A 21,229-nucleotide genomic window follows, 5' to 3' on the forward strand; every position below is an offset into this window, starting at 1 on the left:
TTACCTCGAATTACATACAAAAACCTTTTCAGGAGGAATATTTAATTTTAATAAAATGTCAAAAGGAAAAAAAAACAATCTTTCTGCAGCTGCAATAAACACGAGCATTAGCAGGAAAGCAATTTATGGACCACCAGTTGGTCTGTAAAGGTTACTACCACAGGCAATTCAGACATGGTGGTTCAACAAGAACCTCATTAAAATACTACGGGCATGTAAAGAAGCTTTCCTCTGTGGTGAGCAGAGTTTTTGTAAGTCTTTCCGTGAGTCTGTCTTTACTCATTTCTTTCTCTTTGCCGTCTTGTCTCCCGTCTTCCCAGCGCGAATCGTGCGGAGCCGTCAGTGGTGTGAGATGGTTCCCTGCCTGGAGGGCGAGGTCTGCAGCCTCCTGTTCAACCGATCCGGCTGGACCTGCACCAGGGGCAGCGGTCGCATCAAGACCGTCACGGTAAATTTGCAAGACATGACATTAACGCACGCCGTATGCACTTAACAAGCCGACGGTGTCGTGTGACGCCTCGGCCCAGAGATAGAGGAAGCGCGCTTCGGTCAAACAGCGTGGTCGGTGTCCAGGATTCAAAGGCTGCATCAATACTGAATCTCAAAGAGAAGAAAACCGAACGCTGACCTGCTCTCTGTCAGTTTATGGCCTCACCCTGGTCAGTGATGTTACAGCAGATGTTTAATGGTTTAATTAAAATCCAGAATTCGACCTGTCACTGCAGGACGCTCCATCGGGGGAAACACCATCTCTCTTAGACGTAGCACACTGACAACACGATAAAGACGATTGGGAGAGGCATGAGCATGAGTAGAAAGTGTCGCTGAAGATTATGAACATTGTTATAGCAGCTAATCCACCTTTGATATTGCTTTGTTGTTCTGTTTTTGGGTCAGCTTAAATACACCACCCAGCAAAAAAAAAAAACCCAGCGTCTACAAGGAATACTAAGAAGGCTCAATTATCATTTCAAACCACTCCTGTACACCTCTTCAGATTTGGAGCCATGAGTCACACAGCTCATATCAAATATACTACTCATATAAAAGGCTTGAAATCGTAAGTGAAGGACATCGGTGTCGGGGCCGTAGCCGGGGCAGAGTTTTAACTGCGGTCCAGAAGCATTGTACTTTGTAAATTCAGATGGGTGAAGGAGCACGTACTGAGCTGAGATGCTGGAAAGGAAGACAAAACTCCAAGTGAAGTTTAATATTTCATCTTGAAGATGTGAGGGAGGAAAAAAAAACTGCTTGCTGTGGTTCCTCACTGCAATTATAGGAACAGAGAACAGAGAAAACTTTATTATTTATTTTGACAGGTCAGTGCTAGTACTGCCCCCCCCCCCCAAAAAAAAAAAAATTGATTGATTTTGCAGACAAATCAATCAATCAAACTTTATTTGTGTAGCACTTGTTGACCGCTCTGCTGCCTAACATGTCGACAGAAGCATTTATAACATAATGTTCACAAAATAAAATCATGTTCGTACACAAACAGATATAATGCAGCACGAGAGGGAGGTGTAATTTATCTTTTTAATTACGCGAGTTGCGTAGCGATCCAGTCTTTGGTCTCGTTTGTGTAATTTTGCTGGTGTTTTACATTCCACATGTGTATGTACGCACACCCCGGGAAAGCTAGCAGCTCTATCTAGTGCTGATTGATATCTCTACAAACAATAGACAATCAATAAACAGCTGATGGAAAACATCTGCTGTGACATCACTCATTGGGGCGCAGCCACACGTGCAACGCGCCGAAGTGCTCACAGTCTGAACCACTGATGTAACGTGCGTTGGTAGTCATCAGAGGTTGTTCCTTGCGCGCGTGTACGGTAACACTTCTGACTGCCGCCGACACGATGTGAATTCAAATATTAATGCGAACAGCTGATGAGATCATTTGCTCGAACACGACGAGCAGACATTTCACATAGCAACGTAAGAATAGCTGACAGCTCTCTGTGACCTCTCCCTGACTCGGTGAGAGATGTAAATGAATACAAAACATGGTGAATATTTTAAAAGCTTCAATATGGTGTCATCTGGTCCTCTGTAGGCTCCTCTCGCAGCATCCAATGCCTCAGAGCTGCCAACGCTGCAGTGCTAACTAAGGCTGTGCAACGTGATTAACTCTCATTTGATCCAACACAGAAAACACAGGAAGCACAACTTCATCACATCAGTCTAAAGCAGCGATCCTTTAGTTTTTGTTTGTGCAGCTATAAAGGAAGTGTCATTATAAATGTGTCTGAATGCCAAGAAGTGGAAAAAACAAAACAAACAAAACTGTAAAGGCACCTACAGCCTGCCCCCCCCCCCCCCCCCCGGTGCTGCACTCCTCTTTGCCCAGTCATTGACTCAGTCGCCATGGATACAGGTCTCACTGTCGTTGTGCGGTTCACACCTTACCACTTGGCAATTTCACACTATGCAACTCGCCGCTCGGCGTGAACGGAGGAGGTCACCTTTTTTTTTTTTTTGCACCAGGTGATCATCTTCCAGCACTTACCTCTGGTGATGTCGTGCTAATCTGTGTTCGACATGTCCAGGAAACACAATTACATCCCCTCCGCAGTCCCACCAGCCGCCTCCGTGTTTGTTGTTGAAAAGCTGCCACTTCACAAGTTTTTTATTTATTTATTTATTTATTTATTTATTTTTCTCCAGTTTTGGCTTGAATTTTTCTCTCTTTCATGTTTTTCCTTGTGCAGCCACCGGTTGCTTGATCTCAGAAAATGACTATGTCGCCGTCTGAAACCACATTACATCACATCACCTCAAGGAATATGTAGCCACGCAGATGCTAAAATCTAAACGACCTAATCTGAACTTCGGTTTGCTTTTATCTCTTTCGTTAAGCAGTGACGAGAACCGAAACAAAAGGCTTTGCTCCATCTGATCCTTATTTTGTCAGATTTTGTCCATATTTTATCTTTATTTTATCTTCTAACATGATTGACTTTATCGTCCATCTCAGTGGAAACTTGGATTTGGCTTGTGCCAAAGTGCAATAAAGAAATACTCACAATACACATGACAAAACACACAATAGTGCAAACGAATAAATACCACAGAGCAAATCTCATAAGAAAAGTACCCAGTGTTTCCTAGTGCAGTCATTCTGGGTTCAGTGCCTGGGAATAAAAGACTTCCTGTATAAGTACCGGTTGGCCCTTGGGGCCCTGAATCGACGGCCAGACAGAAGCAGTTCAGACTCTGAGTGCAGTGTGTGTGAGATATCAGCAGCTATGTGCTTAGCCTCCCTCTGAACAGCACCGTCAAATATATTGCAAAGTTGTTTTTGTAACTTGAAAATCACTTTCCCTGCAATGTTAGTAATTTTGGAGAACATGTTTTTGCTCTTAACGCTCCAGTAGCTGAACCAAGCCGTTATGTTAAATGATAAGATGCTTTCAACCAGGCTCCTGTGTGCCACTACAGGAACGTCAGCTTCCTGACCCTTGGTTAGCTTTCTCAAAAATGCTCTCTGCGTTCTCATTAAAAGTTAAAAGTCTGATCAGTGATTGAGCTTAAAATGTTCCACTTCTTCTACAGGCTGGTTATTGAGTATGGCAGGGCGGGTGTTTCTGGCTCCTCCTGGTTTTGTTTGTATAAGAAGCTTCTTTCATTTCCAGTTTCCAGACTCTGTGACGTGCCGATGACACGAGACGGTCTCATCAGTAGATACAAAATATTAAAAGACTGAAATTATCACATAAATGTTTTTTATGAATAAAAAGTTGAACATCTTTACCAGAGGTTTTCAAAGTGGGAGGCGAGCCGTTTGAAGGAAGGTTCAGTGAATGTGAAAAAAAAAAGTTATTACATTAGTTAATAACATGAGATCATGTAAATTAGCCTAAAGGTGTGTGATTTGTTTGAAGAGAAAGTTCAGAGATACAGTAGTCAGGGTCAGAAACTAATAAAATCCCTCAGGACACACCTTTTCATGTGTTTGGTTTAGTCTCGAGTCGTGTCAAACGGGAGTGTTAGACTTTCTTGGCTCAACTGTCGAGTGTCTATGGGATCAAATAACATAATCCTCATCCAACAGGCATCCAGGAAACTGAGCAATTGAAACAAAGCAAGTAAACTAAGGTGGGGTGGTGGGGGGGTGGTGGTGGTGGGGGGGGCTGGGGGGGTCAGACTTTGAAAACCCCTGATCTAAACAGTAGAAACACTCCCTTGCTCACTTCAACACACTCAAAAGGGCGTTTTACTTACCTGGTCTGGTTTGACCTGTAGCTTATGGTGGCTAACAGTTAGCTAACTAACAGATCGTTGTTGTGTAACTGAACTACTCTATTTCCGTTGTTTCACTTCTCTTAGTATTTCTTATGATTACCACTCCTGTAACTGTCACCGCTGCTGTTCCTGCAAGAAAAAAAAATGTAAAAAGTCTGGCTTTATTGCATTTGCATTTTTAATAAGGGTTCCCTTAAAAATTATCACCAATATATGCACAGAGTGCCATTTTATCAATGTAACTGCCCTCTTGTAGACAAATGATCTACTGTAATGGCAACAGTTTCTACGCTGCCTCAAACTCATCTTTGGCATTGCTGTTCTGCAGTTTCTTGTTACTAACCAGCCCCAATAAATCAATACAATATATCAGTGATAATCCAGTTATTGGCCAATATATCTGCCCGTCTGATTTATAGATTCTAGTAGACTAGACTTCATTTGTAATTTTCCACTGTTGCGAAGGGAATAAATCTGCTCAAAGAGTTGCAAATACACAGATATCTGCCTTCAGGTACGGAGATGTCAAAACATATATAGACGGAGAGACTAAAGGGAGACGCAGGGGGACGTAACTTAAAGAGACAGAGCGAGTGAACCAGCACAATACAGCATTTTGATGTCAGCAAGAGATGACAAGATGGACAGAGCAGGGGAGACCGCTGTCCTCATCATCAGGTACACAAGGCCAAAGGTCAACCTGTGACTGGCTCTGTTGATTTTCACTCTCTCTTTTTTTTATATATATATCTCTCTCTCTCTCACTGCCTGTGTATCTCTCTCGCTCCTCTGCCTCCTCCGTCCAGCAGCCCTGGGCAGCTGCGGCAGATTTCACGCACGCGTTCCCAGCGTCCTGTAATCTGCCCTGACAGCACACTTAGGTCAGTGTTTTGCTTTTTTTGTACGTATATACAAAAAAAAAAAAAAAAATCCAGATTACATATTCGACTGAATATCCTCAATTAGCTGTTGCTGAGCAGTGTTATTGCAGAAGTTACTGGTGCTGGTGTTTTGTTGTTTGTTGTTGAGGGGCTGGTGAGGGCGAGGGCGAGGGCTTTGGCAGCAGAAGTGAGAAGATATCGAGAGGTATTTGTCGTAGGACCTGAAATGGGATGAAAGCACATTCTTGGAAGATACATGAAAATGAGAAATCTATAAAGAGGATTGATCAGGGTGGAGCGCGAAGAGAGGGATGGAGAGAGAGAGAGAAAGAGAGAGAGGGACAGAGGGCCAGGCTGTCGCTCGGCCACTGGCCAATCTCTCCTCCCACATCTGTGTGCAAATATGTGTGAAAGAGACGAAGTTTGAATTGTGAGAGAGTCTGTCTTCACGTGCACATCATCACATTATATATATATATATATATATATATATATAATATATATATATATATATATCCAGTGTGACAGTCTGTGTGTGTGTGTGTGTGTGTGTGTGTTCTGAAAGCTGATAATGGCTGCAGTCATTATTCACGCTGTGGTGCACAGGTTTGACGTAGGTGGAGTTTAGCCACCAGAATTAAGTGACAAATGTACCTGAATGGTGACAGATCATGCAGAAAATCATGCATCTAATAAATCATATATTATTCTGTTATTATCAATTATACATAGGGGTTTGGGTTCAGCGGCACAAATCTAAATCCAGTGTCAAATTGCTAAATGAATCAAATTAGTTTCTAGCGCCTTAATCAAATCTAAGTTCAGTTTCTGTGAGTTGACTAAAGTTAACAGCGACGTCAAGGTTCAGTCTGATTTGATCAATCTATACTTTGTCGGCTGAGGAGGCGGGAAACGCTTTATTTTTTGAGTGGCAGCCTAATTACCAACATGTAGCTACGTCCTGAAAATGAAATGAGCAGCAGAAGATATGAAATGTTGATTAGATTTTTAACTTTTAACTCTTGTGCGAAAAAAGCAATTATTGAGTATTTACATACAACTGGTTATTTAAGAAATGCAGGGAAGGAAAGGAGAGGAGCTCACAGCAACAATCCTCAGTCCAGCAGCAAAAAAAAACATTTATATATCATCTGTTGTTTTTCTGCTGCAGCATACTTTTGTTTCGTTAATCTTTTTTTGGGTCAGCACTCGTCCTGGCTGCCGGGTTGGACCGGCTCGCCCTGCAGCAGCAGTATGCAAAGTGGACCCACTGATAAGACTGGTCCTGGGTGGCGTTCAGGAAATGTCGTCGTTCATCTGTTTGCTCGTCACTTTTGTCCAGAGAATGACGTATCAACAGCGATCGTCCAGATTATACCACTTAGTTTGGTTTGGACGAGTGTGGACGACTGCTGCTGTGATTCCCCTGATTTTTAGCGATCCAATAACCTTCCCTCCGGCGCCACAGTGACACCGAACTTTCTCTTGGACTGACACTTTAACACTGGCCTTTTTATATTTTAATTCTGCGAATATTCCCGGTCTTGTTCAAATGAATCCCCTCACTTTTTCTCCAGCACCACTATCAGGCCGAAATGCAGACAAGAAATTTTAAAAGATGAAAAGGCAAATTCACTGAGTGCGTTTATCATCCCTCAGAGGATGAAATCAGCACTTGATGAACCACGCTTGCAGCAAAAGGCAAAACATAATAATCCAGTATTTAACCTAAAACCTGTCTTCCTGCTGTCAAATATTAAGGCAGATGTAATAAATCCTTATGGGTTTGTGGGTGTTAATTGGTTATTTAAATCATTTTTATGTAAATAATAATGACGATTAAATAATAATGACTCTTCTTGTAATGCATTTGAAAGAAAAAACCTCTAAAAAAGCATGAAAAAAAAATCAAAGCTGCATATTTAATACAAACTTGTGTGGAAAAATGTTCAGGGCTTTGCATTTGTAAGATCAGCCGTTTCTTCGATAAATATTAATAAAGCTGCTGAATATAGTAATAAATGTCTGAATAAAACACTGAAATGGACTTATATTGATAAATATATATTGATAAAATGATATACCAGTCCACCTGCATTACACACCCACCCACACACGCACACAAACACACACACACACACACACACACACACACACATTCCCCTGCACCTGTGTGCCTTTACTAACCAGCCTCCTCCTCCTCGCCCTCCTGCGTGTGCAGCTCACGGTGGCTCTGCCAGGTCACACTCTCCAGCCTAACCTGCTAATGGAGTTTGCATATGCAGCGCGCTCTCCACTGCCAGCTAGCCATTAATATGAATCACTCTCTGGAGGCCGCCCCAACCTCACCCCCCCCACCCCCCACCACCACCACCACCACCACCACCACACACACACACACATACACACACACACACACACACATACACACACACACACACACACACACACACACACACACACACACACAAACAAGCCGGCAATTTGTCTTCACTAGTGAGCCGCTGAAAGATCCATACATGATATTCTCCACGGTGGAAAGTGCATTTCAGGAGGGGCGGGGCGGGGTTTTATTAGATTGGTTTCGTACTCTTGACAGGGAGGGTGTGTGTGTTTGAGAATTGCTATGGGTAACACAGGAGCTCGGCCGCTTGCTGCAGGCTGGGTTGGCTGTGTGTGAATGTATGGAGGGTGGACGTGTTTGAGAATTGCCGGGACGGACGGACGGACGGACAGAATTTAGGACAGTGAAATGGTTTCTCTCCTCTCAGGTGAGCAAGAGAGCTGTGAGATTGCATCACTTGCTCGCCGCTCGCTGAAAGCCCCCACTGAGGTCTGTTATCAGCCTCTGCTAATCAAGTCAAACTGAAACTATGAAATGCTTCTCCAGTGCAGGATAAGATCAGACCATTTTCCCCAAATATTATGTTCCGAGCTTCAAATGCTACTTCACGGGCCAGAGGGAGCTTAAATTATAAATATACAGCACTTGAAACCCTGATTGGATCTTATTCAGACTGCAGTTTCATGTGTGCTGCGTCCCTCAGACAATACTCGACGGTAGCTGGGGAAAAGAAAAAAAAAAATTCTTCCTACACCCACACAACAAATGCCACCGCTCTGCTAGTGTGTGGCCTGGAGAGAAACAGACCAGTTGCAGTTGGGCGTTTTTTGCCAAACGATGGAGAGTTGCGAAATGAACAGCGTATACACAGACACACACACACACACACACCCAAACACACACACAGACAGTACGACCCAGGAGGTCAGAGAGGCTTGCATCATGTTTTTTTATTTTTTAGCATTTTCTTTTTTTCTGCTCTGGTGGCGCTCCTCCAGCTATGTGCTCTTTGTTCCAGTGTCAGCCAGGGCGAAAAACTAGTGGAGTGAGTGTAGTCCTGCCAGTGCTGCTGTAAACATGAAGACATCATAGCCGGTTACCTCTGCACGCTTTCTGAAAGGATGCCATGTGACACCAAAATCTAGATTTGTACGGGAGGGAGTATAAGTTGCAGAAAATAGAGAAAAAGGAACCAGGTGTTTGAAACAGAAATGTTTCTAATGTGAAGCACAGGGGGCAAAAGAAGAAGAGAAACTGGGTTGTGTTGATGGAACTGCTTCAACACAAATGTCCCTATCCAGTTACGAGGCAGTTATGAAATTCTCACCTCTTATGAAAGAGGTGAGAACATGTCATGGCCAGCCGATGCACTTCCACACTTTCTTTATGTAACACTAGCACCTCGGCTTATAAAGGCGCCGATGTCTACGACAAACAAACCAGGCGCGCCGAGTCATATGTCGCCATGGTCACACTGCCGTTCTGGCAACCCGTATGACCTGGAGACAGACTTCTAATGAGCTTCCTTCTCAAAGGGCGACGCAGCCGCGCTCCCGGAGGCTCTGTCGGCAGCGCCACTGTTTGTCTTCGGCTCCTCGAAATGAAAAGTTGATTAGTGAGAGAGGCCGGAGAGTCGAGGTGGCGATGACAGGTCTCCGCTTGGCTCGTTGTCATTAGTGTGAAGGGAAAGGAAAAGGATGTAGTGCTCAAGTAAGAATAAACAGAAAGCAATAAGGTTTTAAAAATTGAGTCTCGGGCGCGCTGCCAAATAATGTCCTCACATGCCGTCTGTCTCGAATGGTGTCTTATTTATCAAAACAGCAGCGGAAAAGTAATAACGTGGTGACATTATTCCACTCTTCCACTTATTTATACCATTTTCTAAAATTGAGTTGCAGGTAAAAGTGATCTCAGCCCTGCTTAAATCTTAATTATATACAGAATATTTTTGTTCTTCATATCAACAAACCCTCATGGAACGACCACCAACGAGGACTTAATCCTGCTAATGAGTTACGCCCGTGAAGCCACGTCCGATACGTCTCAATCCGCGGCGCTGCACTGTGTGGGAGGGTGACATGTTGTTTCATTATCATGATCAAACGCTGCAGTTTATTTTAACTCAGTCCCACATGCGCTGTGCTGTCAAACCACCAAATGTGTATTAATCCACCCCTGAAAATAGTCCCCAACAAATGCTCCTGTTCCCATCATCTCCAGTGATGTTTGTTTAAAAAACTTCAATCAGCAGCTGTTTTAGGAAATTAGAGACTTTTTTTTTTTTTTAATGAAACTTTATATTTGTCTTTATATTTTATACTTTATATTTTAAATTAAATTATCAGAGAAAAAAGCAGAGTAAATATTAGACAGCTCAGCTCCGAGACGTCCTGTGTCCGCGGCAGAGCGCCGGTGAATCTCTGATTTCTGATATGAAGCTGCTCTATTTGTATTTTCTACTGGTTTTAATCCCCCTGATCCGTTTGTCATGGAGAGGATGAGACCTCTGTGGGTAATTCGGCTCGTGGTAAAAAACCTCCTGAACCGCTGAAACTGAAGGAGCGCCGTCTTTTTCTTATTGTTTTGATTGAGAGACCCCTAGAGGCAGAAGTTACAGACTGAACACACTAATTTTCATTCAGGTGTCAGCTGTTTAAAAAAAAAAGAGTAAAACAACACGAGCACAGAGTGAATCTCTGCATCAAAAAACGTATTATCATTATTATTATTGTTAAATAATAATGAGTTTTAGCCCACAGCTGCCTATCCGGGGAAGTTTACAGAAGGACTATGTGTTTTTTATGCTACTAACGCAGACACCCACACAGCTCTCATACATATTGCTCTCCTGCTGCTGATGCAACGCAACCAGATTACACCAAACCAGGAAACGTTGCCTTTTGCTCTTCTGATTTATTACCTTAAAAGCCGCTCTGTCTGTGTGAAGTGTTTGTACATTATATTTAAACCTCCAGTCTGCACGTTGTGGTAAATAGATGCTTCATTTGTGAGCCACAAAATCTAAAATGTTTTGTTTTGCACAGGCTGATGTTTTACAACGTTTTTTTAGAAACAACCTGTGAGAAACCGTTGGCTCTGTGCTAATGAAGAACCGTAATCCTGCAGAAAACGTTTCCAAAAGACAAGACAAGCAAATTACAGCTGAAAGGCCTGAACACTGCTGATGATGAGAGCACGCTTTCCATTCACCAAATCTTTATCTAAACAGCTCATCCCACCGAGAGTAAAACCTATTTTTCAAGAGGGGCCTTTAGTGCTCTTCTGGCTTTGAGTCTAATTTGCAGTTGCTTTAGCGCGTATGAGACTTTGCACTTCTCTTTTGTACAACTTTAGTGGGGTTTTTTATTTAGCTATTTATTTTTTAGGTTATGTAAATTGTTGCATTTTGTTCTCTTGTATTTGTCACAGAGCTGCCTTCGGAAACCTCTTACCAGCAGATTTGTATTCTCAGTGGGACGCCATCTTTAGATAAAGGTGATCTTTGATGGTGAAATCACTTTCATTAGGTGCTGAAGCGCCGTGACCAGCAGCATTCATTTAGCCTAAATAAAATGCATAATGAGAGAAAGTAAAGTAGGTTGTTTCTTGAATAGTAACTCCTTGCGCTGAAGGCTGTGAGGGAACCGTACAGCAAAGATGCACCCTGAGTAAGAGGATGTGTTCTAAGTGTCCTCGTCTCTAATACAGCGGGAAAATATTAGTGAAGAAATCAGGACCGGAGGTCATTAGAGAAATGTTTGCATCTCGAAAATGCATTGAGAAACCTGGGCCAGAGCATTTTCTGATATTAGATATGCACACTGTGCACCGTGTCCTTCGGTGCTCTGCTGTTTTTTTCAGTCTCATTTGCAGTTGAAATTATTGAATTCTTGTGCACCAGCAAGCAAATTCCAACATTCATGCACAGCTAATAGAATCTACTTCAGCAGCGTTGGGTTGGGAACAAAAAAAAAGAGAGTTGCACATCTGCAATTAACTGAAACTATTATTCTCAAGTCACTGTCGATCCAGTGACTCGACTGCACCACCATCCTCGCTCGTCATCAGACGGACGAGCATGAGTCCAGCTCTTATGTCCTCTGTCTCACCCGCTCACCTCCAGGCTTTCTTGTACAGTACATTCGTGTTTGTGAACTGACAGTAGCCTTGCCATATTGTATCTGACAGCTCCCTCTCTGGATCCTCGGGGATAACACACTGTGGCCTTTGGATGTACATTTATAAAAAAAAAAAAAAATGAAATAAAAAATGACTGACATTTTAAACAACATGCGTGGCCCCTGCCAAACATTCACAGAGTACACAGGTTACGCTAGATAAGCAAATATACTCTTTATTTCAGTTTCATTTACAGATCTTCTATTTATCAAGCGGAAAGAGAAATGCACTCCTCGGGCTTCAACTCATCTGTTTGTCAGAGTGCTGTGGCATGATCATCGGTCTTGAGGAGATAGCGTGTGGACTGATGCAGAAAATATATTGAAATAGGTTAGATTGATAGAGACGTTCAGGGAGAGAGAGAGAGAGAGAAATTGCTAAACCAAGCCGACCCTTCCATTTCCCCCCTTTTCGTTCGCGTTATCGTTGATGTCGTGTTATTGAACACGTGTTGCCGCAGGAAGCCTCGTGATTTCATTTAGAGGATCTAATATTTCCTTTGGTTGTCATTGACAGGGTTTAAAGCAGCAACACATTGTTTTGTTTTTTTGGTTTTTTTTTTGTTTCCTCTGGTGCTGCCATCATCTATTAAAAGACTTGTTTTTTCAGTTTGACTTCACCAGGCATATAGTTACCCCCCCCCCCCCCCCCCCCCCCACACACACACACACACACACACACACACACACTCTCTCTGTGTGTCTGAGACCACGAATGAATGTGGTCCCTTCTGCTGTCACTTTCAGCACACTTTACCCAGCTCCCCTATTTGAAGTTCTGTCATCGCCAGGCTTTGAACTGCCATTTGTGTTTTACCCTGCACACCGCTCGTCTCCAGAGCGTCGTCTGCTGTGGAAATTGTCAGAGCCATAGGCCACATTTCAACACAGGGTTTGTGTTTTTGGTTTTGTTTTGTTTTTTTGTAATAACTAATGCAGAAAGCCTTTTTATGGACTGGACACATTCAAACGAGGTTCAGCCGCATCATATTTCAAAGCCCCGATGCCTTTTGTGTCCTTTGGATCTTTTTTTTTTTCTATGCCTTTTGTATGCTACTGTATACTTGTGCTACATTAAATTTCATAGGACCAAATTGTTTTGAAGTCGCTATTTTTTTTTTTAAAGGGGCCCAATATCACAAATGTATGTTTTGAGATATTGGTACGGTGGCCCTGAGAGTTCAAAACACACGACAAATTCAGAAAACATCTTCATCAATTTGACAACGCACACGTCCTGCAGATATTCTCACAACACAACGGAAGCGTCTCCAGGGGACACCCACCCTTCAGGGCCACCGTACATTGGGGCTCATAAATAAAACCGACTTGACTAAATGTTCTTAATTCCACAGTTTTTATGTGACTGCTGTAAATGCTATTTATTGTGCAGATTAAGACTTAATAAACAAAACAAATGATCCGCTGTTAAATTATGATGCATTGTTCATAGATTAAACCATCTGCTCTCATGTGAATGCATCGATGATAATAATATAAAATAAATATAACACTCTAAAATACCCAATTTACTACACTTCACATACACGCCACAGCTAGCCGTTTTGCAATTCATGCTGCTGTGCATCTTAGCTTCCATTCCAGATGTTTGGTTCTTCCTTCAGTATGAAAGTCAATACGTGTGTCGAGACGTGTTTGATTTGTGTTACGAACGTCAAGTCTGAATCCATTTTTGTCAAAGTTATATGAGCGGTTTGATGTGGTATTAATGCAGACTTGATGTTCACTTTAACAATTAGCATTGAAAGTAGTAAAAGTAAAATTAGTAAAAATTACATGTGATTTGTAGTTAAAGCTGCACTACATCAAATCTTTCAATCAGCAGTGGATGGGATGACTGTGTGTAACGTAACAGGTGACACAAACAAAGACTGATCACTCAGCTTTGTGATTTCCCTTCAGTTACCAGCTTTTAAATTTCTTTTGAGCTTCTTTCAGCTGCTTGTTTTTTAATTAGAGCCTCGCATATTCCCTTTTAAAGCTACAGCAGGCAGCTGTCCATTAGGCTGCCCAGTCCAAACAGCACACAGATGCAGTTAGCTGCTAGCTGTTCGCTATCCTTTTGATATCCTTCGCTGTCACGGACCAAAACCTCTCGCCACAAGAACATATTTGTATTATATTTATATTTTCTGTAAGATTTCTTCACATTTTTATTGTAAATATTTAATTTTAAGTTTACATTTTACTATTTATGTTCAAGCTATCTGACCTGCAGTAATTGCTTATTTTATCTTTGTTTATTCTTCATATTATGTTTATTGTTTTGCACCAAAACACCAAAGCAAATTCCTCATTTGTTGAAAACCTATTTGGGAATAAAACAGATTCTGATTCTGATTTAGCAGCTAAAGATTCAGATATTTTTCTCAGGAGGTTTAAAAAGCGAATCAATTAGTAGTAATATATTATGAAACTGTGGCTTTTACCTCAGTAAAAGATGTGAAATCTGGATGCTTTCTGCCTTTCAAGAAATAAAGCAGCAAATGCAAGTGTTGGTTTTATCCCTCAGACATAGTCCTGGGTTTGATGCTCTGATGCTTCTGTACATCAGACTCATAGTCTGGGCATGAAGCTTCCACTCAGGGTCTTCAGTATATAGCAGTGGCTGTGCTTGTTAGCCTAATAACAACAGCAGCTGGAGTGGCCGCTGATGACCGGGACCTCTATGAGTCTCCAGTTGATGAAACCAACCAACTAAGTCCTGTGCAGAGGAGTCCAACCCCCGGGGGACAGATTCTTACTTACTGCAGTGACGGCACAGCGCCTGTCTCTATAGAGGCTGGGTGGGCTGCTGGTGAGACTTTTGCAGCCTGAAGTGCCACCAAACACTCAGCCTCCGCTTTGTTTCCCCCCTGAGCGCAGAGAAAACAAGCTGTCTGCTGTACCTGCAGTGGTTTCCCCCCTCGGCTACAAACATTTCTGGGGTTGTAATTTTAGCTTGGCTGAGGATTTTATTTGTGAAATGGAAAGTGTACTGTATCTTAAAAAATACTTTGATCCTAAAATATGCTGTGTTGATGATAAGGAAGGAAGTTAATTGAATCCCTTAATATTTTTGCCAATCTCCACTGGCACTCGCTCAAAGATCCAGGCTATGCACCTCATTTGAACTGCGAAACTTTATCATTTATGCACAGTGCTCGGTGTTTACAAGTGATGATGAAACGAGGACACCTCGAGCTCAGAGACAAAGTCCAAAAGGTTTCAATTTCACCACAACACAACCAATCAGCAAAGCTCTTATTAGCGTGTTCCCACCCTTCTGTCTCTCTCTCTCTAGCTGCTTATCTGTGCATCTCCCTCACCCTCCGTGCCAGCGGCAGATGAATATGTCTTCAACGTCCTTGGATTCCCGTCACGTAAACACCAGAGGTGGCGAGCGCTGTTTACCGGTGTGCACGGCCAGGCACAACAGCCAGCTCCCTCTCCTGCACGGCTCGTCCCGATGGGGGCCGAACTCACCTTATTACCCTTTTAATTAGTCGGAGCAGTTAATAGCGCCGGCCCGCTTCTGCCGCCTCAGCACTCTGCTCCGAGTTCAGGAATCCCTCCGAATCGATAGCGAAGAGTTGGACAAAGGGAGAGGGGAGAGGTTCTGCAGCATCAGGTGCATCCATGATGCTTTTTTGGGGAGAAATCAAACAACACACTCTTTTCTTTGAAGGAACCTTTTTGGGGCCAGTGTACCAATAACTATCCCTTCCCTTTTTTTTTTTTTTCCTGTGTACATTTGAAGGGATGACAAAGTCTCTGGGTTCCTCATGCACATTCCTCTAACCGTCTCTCCGCTTCCACATTTTCCTCGCAGTCGAAAATGAATGTAATCAAAAAAAAAAGCTAAGGGTTTGCTCTGCAGATTCTATTGTGCCCCTTATAAGCTTTTATCCCTTCCAACCGCTCGCCCCTGCGCTCATTTCTTTTCTTGTTTTGATTTAAAGATGCAGTGGAAGTACTTAGCATTTAGATGACATGCTGCTGGAGAGCTGTGATGGATCAGCGCCTCTTCAGAGGACTGAATTTCCTCGAGAGCGCCGCAGTCGGTCGACCGGTCGGACAGACAGACAGACAGACAGACAGAGCGACAGATCGCAGGACGTCAGGCTGGGTGGGCAGCGGAATATCAAGTCCGCCTCGCTGCTGCAGAAAGCCTGGCACAGCCGAGAGGAGAGTAGGGGACTGCTGGGAATGCCAATGCGGTGCCCAGACAGCCGTCTCGCCTTGGCTCCTCTGATTGGCTAAACAGACCATTAGCTTCCTGATTATGATTAGCAGAGTCATTATCTGCACAAAAGTGGCTCATTCACCAATATTAAGAAGGCAAAGGGAAGCTGTTTCCTTCCTCCGGTCAAGGGGAAAAACAGTGTTGTTGTCATGTGGTCTCCTAAAGACGAATGTAGGAGGCAAGAAGTTGTTGTTCACAGAGAAACAAAGTGGAACACTGTTTATCACCCTGCCCTACAGCTAATGTGATAAAAAGAAAAAATTCTATCTGTGTGATGCCATTGATGGGAGAAAGGAAATGTCTCTCACTCGTTAACGCGGAATGAGGTGGCCATTACTCGCTCGTATCTTCCGGTCGAGGAGAGGAGCGGTGTTCTCTGAGGTCATAAAAACTGGGGGAGAACAAAATAACCTTCATCTTCTTTCATCTCGCCTTAGATATAATTGGAAGACACGCCATCTGTGCTTTTTAAATGGACATATGCTGCTCTGCGTCCAAGGCCAATGTGCTTAAGGAAGGTTGACTAAAGCGTTGGTGAAGGCTGGCCCTCTGCTCCGCTGACGCTGAACTTCTGCTTTTCTTTTCCAGCCTTTGCCCAAGGAGCCGTCGTAGGAATGCGGAGGGAAAACAGCAGGTATGTGAGTTTTTAATGATGTATTATATTTCAAATTTGCATGCCGAGTGTACAACCCGGGTTCAGCTCAATCTGACGTGTACGCAAACCAAAAGCTTTTTGATCGCTGCACCCTGTCAAAAGCAGAAATTAAAACTTTTAAAGGGGAAATGTAACGAGCAGCAGAGTCCATGCCTCCATTCTAAAGATGCATTAAGCTTGAGTGCAGCTCAGACCTGCATTGAATCAGCCATTAGTGTGTATTCATCAAGTGTTTTTGCAGCAGCCTAGCACTGTCACCACTGAGCGTAAATAAAGGTCATGCAGGTCTTGGAGAAGACACAATGGCATCCGCCATTTCTCAGGATGCAGTCACTTTGATGTATCTATGCAACAAAAAAGAAAGAAAGAAGAGAAATCAAAGGGGGTTATTGGATTTGTGCAAATGCATAAGGGTGGAAACTAAAAAGCTGCAGTGTGGTTACATCAAAGGCAGAGGTCACTTCAAGTGTCCCGGCTGTCTTTTATGACAAAACTGTGATATATTTGAGAGGCTGTTTTTGAGAACAGTGATAACTGAAAGGCAAAAGCTACATGTTCAAAAAAAATCAGTGTTAAAATGTTGGCTGCCTGCCTCGCATTGCTCCGAGTGGATGTCTGCTTATTAAAAGTCAGGCAGTCAGGAGCAGGTTAGCCTGACTCTGCAGGCAGGTGAACTTCACTTCCACAAACATCTTTCTCTTCTCTAAAAAAAAAAAACAAGGAAATCTACTAAAGATTAAACTGAATCCCCCTCCCGAGAACACTGACTGAGTATCTTTTATATTCTGCAAAAACCACAGGCATTTGGAATCTGCATGCTTTATGTCTCCTAGCCAATATTCTGAGATTGATTTTCCCTCTTCCACCGAGAAAACAAAATGAATCACGCACAATTACCAAGGACAGGGAGAAGAGGGGAATTGGGGGCGTCATAAATATTTATTTGCCAGTCCTGGGAATTTGTGCAATTCTGTGTGGATTTGCCAACTCATATTTAAGTGTCTGAATGATTTATATGGGCAGTCCTGGGTGTCACATTTGTCCACTGTCACCCTGAATCATTTATGTATTAACATTTATGGATTTATCCATATAACATATTCATGGCAGAGTTCTATTATCATTCAAATGGGTTTCTTGATCAAATGATTGGCTAAATTAAGTCATTAACTGGAGAATTTCACTGGAGGTGAAATGTATTCTATGTGGAAAGGAATATATTAGTACATACACTTATAGATCCATCCCTGTTTTTCTTTTAATTCTTAATAAAATATGCTTTGTTTGGCGTGTGAAAGAAGAGCTTTGAGGACTGTCCTCAAATGAAGCCCCGCTTCTGATCTGGAAGACATGAAATTGCTGGTTTTGAACAATCTGTTGTAAGTAATGGCTGTTTTTCCATTCAGACGTGTCCATTACATTCATTTTCCAGCGTTATTCAGAGTTGAATGGAACAAGAGCTCGAACTATATTTGGAACCTTCCTGCAACAAAGGTATGAATGGCACCGGCAGGGAGCTTTTTCAGTCATTTCACAGGTTGCATTAGTGACGGCTGCTGTTGGAGCATTAATCGATGACCATCACGAGCGTGAGGCACTCTCTGTCTCACAGCTGAAGCCGCTCATAATATTTCTCATCAGTTTCATCATTCATTAGATTTAGAGTTAAAGGGGAAATCTGCCAAAATCCTGTTACCGGTGAACGAGCGCAGAGTGATAAGATGTTGATTTGGGACTTTCATTTAATTCTCAATTTGCTCACATGCTGTTTTGTTGAACTTGGCACAGGTGACGATTGAAAATACAGGGAGGGGGCTGCTGGTCTGTTTATAACTGCTGTTCCTTTGCCCAATATTGTGGTTAATTAAGGTGAAGTGCTTCTTGGATCTACATATATATATATATATTTTTTTTTTTTATTTAATCAGGAAGTTACATTGAGATCAAGATCTCATTTACAAGTGAGACCTGAGTGCAGTGAAAAATAAATAACACAAATACAATAAATACACATTCGGATGGGTATACAACAGTGATCAGAATGTAAATTTAAATGCTTTTAAATATACATTAAGATACACAGCCAGGTAGACGATAAGATGATGACTGAAACGCTCATAATGCAAGTTACACAAGAACAATAAAGTCGAACAATTACACCCCAAGTCAGTAAGACTTCTAATCAAATGGTGCCTGGGCCTGAATTTAAGCCCTGCTTTTTTATTCATTAGTTAAATTATTTATTTATTTCCAACCTGTGTTTGTTTGGATTTTTAGTAAATGACCGAATCAGCCATTTTAAGGTCCTGGTTGTTATGTGCCATTGGATGCACTGACACGATTCGTGAACATTTATTTGCAGCGGCGTTATCGTGTCTGCGTGTTCAGGTTTCACTGAATCATGACGCAGTTTTGGGGTACTGGACATTCGATGACTTGTTACACAGAAAATAAGGTTATTCATCTGATTTGTTTTGGAGAGTGATATGTGAATAAGTGTAACCAGTGATATCAGACACGAGCAGGAGGAGGAGCTCTCAGCCCCTTTTGTTTGGTAGCTCTCAGAGTGAAAAACAAAAAAGGTTGGAGACCCTTTAACATGATTAAAAAACAAGACATTCTTGTTTTGTTTGTGCAGAAGAAATGATAATTAAGCGAGTCAACAAATGTATTATCCCACTCTCAAGTAGAGGGGAAGACATGCAATTAATTTGGTGTCGTGTTATAGAAGATGTGGCTCTACATTTGACCCGCTGAGACTGCTGTCAAAACTTTTAACATGAAACTGACTCATGCTTATGAAACAGCCGTGTCTTCTGAGTCGTAATTTACCTTTTTCTTCCATTCCTCGACAGGCTCTTTGACGGGATTCAAAGAAGGAACCGATGCCAGTCACTACAACCAAACATTGTGTCCATTCACCGACGAGACTCCAAAACTTTACACCGGACCTGACCTTCTGTAAAAAAAATAAATAAATCAATACATTTAAAAAAAAAAAAAAAGAAAAGAAAAAATAAACTAAATAGATAAATGAAAAAAACGACCCTGAGCTTCTCCAGTCGCCACAGTGAAAGACTCTCGGCAGACGCTTCTGAGAACTCTGAGAAGTCTCGAGCGAGCAGCATGGTACACCATCGGCATTGAATCTTTACCGCAGTCAAATTCACAGACACATCATAGAAGAAAATCCCTGTAAGGAACAGTTTTGAACAGGGCAGCGGAATATTCATTGAAGTACTGTACCTTTTGTTTTTTTGTTTTTTTGGTTAGCCACCGTCTGGTCTGCAGGGGATGGCTCCTTGAAGATTTTTTTCTTTTTTTTCCTTTTTTTTTGTACCTTTGTGGCTTGATTTAGACTTTGTCAGAAGGTCTTTCAAAAGTCAGCCCCTTCATCTTCTTTACTGTCACGGCTGTGAAGCTGTCCGGGGGTTTGTATCCCTGCCAAGTTTCTTTAATGACACGCTCGCCGCTAAAGAGCGGTGTCTTTAACACTAAGGCTGAGCCCAGGCCGCGTCGTCCGTCGGACTCTCAAACACCTTCCTCTCATTCGGCGGGGGTGAAACTTTACAAGGTCGGAGCCTTCCAAAAAAAATCTCTGCGTACAGTAGCTACACAGTGTGGACAATGTGGACGGTGGGGGGGATAAAAAAAAAAAAATAAAAGCATGAAAGTCTATTGGAATGTCACAGAAGGGACGACACAGACGAGTTGAGTGTCCTTCCTCGGTGAATGAAAGTCGTGATGGTGAAATGTGGACGTTTTGGATGACTAAGCTTATAACTTATGTTTTATTTTTGTTGTTTTGTTTTTTTTAATGTGGTGCCAACATAGACTAGAAGAGTAGTTTTTGTCAATGAACCTTGCACATCTTGTACACACCACCGGGAGCAATTAGCAGATACGGACCCCTGGCTTATTTTAATGGTCTATACTTTGTGTGTGTGTGTGTGTGTGTGTGTGTGTGTGTGCACATTTGCATCTGTCCATGTGTGAAAATATGAGTGTGTGTGCCTGTGTGAGTGTGTGTGTGTGTGTGTGTGTATGTGCCCATGCAGAGATACACTGTGAAATAAGTCATATCCGATGCATTATTCATACTCTTGTATATTTTTGGGACACGCCCAGACCTGAACTCACCGTCTGGCAAAAAGAAGCATTTGTGATTTTACAGATGTTGGATTCCATTTGAATCTTCGCAGATGACTCCCGTGTTTGCATTTTTCTTTTTCTTTTTCTTTCTTGTCTTTTCTTGAGTACATAGAGATATTTATATTGGGGGGGAATATTATTGAAACTGGGGGAAAGATCTAAAGTATGTCACATAAGTTAAATTCTGTAATTAAAATCAATTTATGTGTGATTAAATGCAGTTCAGAATCCTTTGTCTACTTTCATGTGAAGTGTTTTGGCGGCCAGCAGGAAGTGTCGTGAGACCACTGTCCCAAAAGGAAAGGAGAAAAGGAGTTAAAGAAAAGGAGGACGGAATAACATGAACATCAGTAAGATATTTGAAAACACAGAATTAAAATAAAACACAATACAAGACAAGCCACGGTAATCTAGTGTTTGTTGCATTGTGATTAGAATAGAGTGCATTGTATTGTAGAGGTGTTCCTGTTAATGTTTCTGCTTCCTGTACACCTCCATCTTAATGTATGCATTTGAGGATATAAA

The 21,229-nt window shown here is 42.2% G+C and overlaps 1 protein-coding gene across 1 annotated transcript in view; it reads left to right on the forward strand.

Moving 5' to 3' along the window:
* The window catches only part of tafa5l (TAFA chemokine like family member 5, like), a 47,282-nt gene extending 26,358 nt beyond the window's left edge, over positions 1-20,924 (forward strand). Inside the window, exons 3-5 of the mRNA XM_056385765.1 lie at positions 321-448; positions 16,486-16,531; positions 19,408-20,924. Coding sequence (XP_056241740.1) covers positions 321-448; positions 16,486-16,509 — 152 coding nt within the window. The 3' untranslated portion in view covers positions 16,510-16,531; positions 19,408-20,924. The remainder of the gene's footprint in view (positions 1-320; positions 449-16,485; positions 16,532-19,407) is intronic.
* Positions 20,925-21,229: the final 305 nt, after the last annotated feature.

The sequence above is a fragment of the Seriola aureovittata genome, chromosome 9 (genome assembly GCF_021018895.1).
Source record: "Seriola aureovittata isolate HTS-2021-v1 ecotype China chromosome 9, ASM2101889v1, whole genome shotgun sequence".
NCBI lineage: Eukaryota > Metazoa > Chordata > Actinopteri > Carangiformes > Carangidae > Seriola > Seriola aureovittata.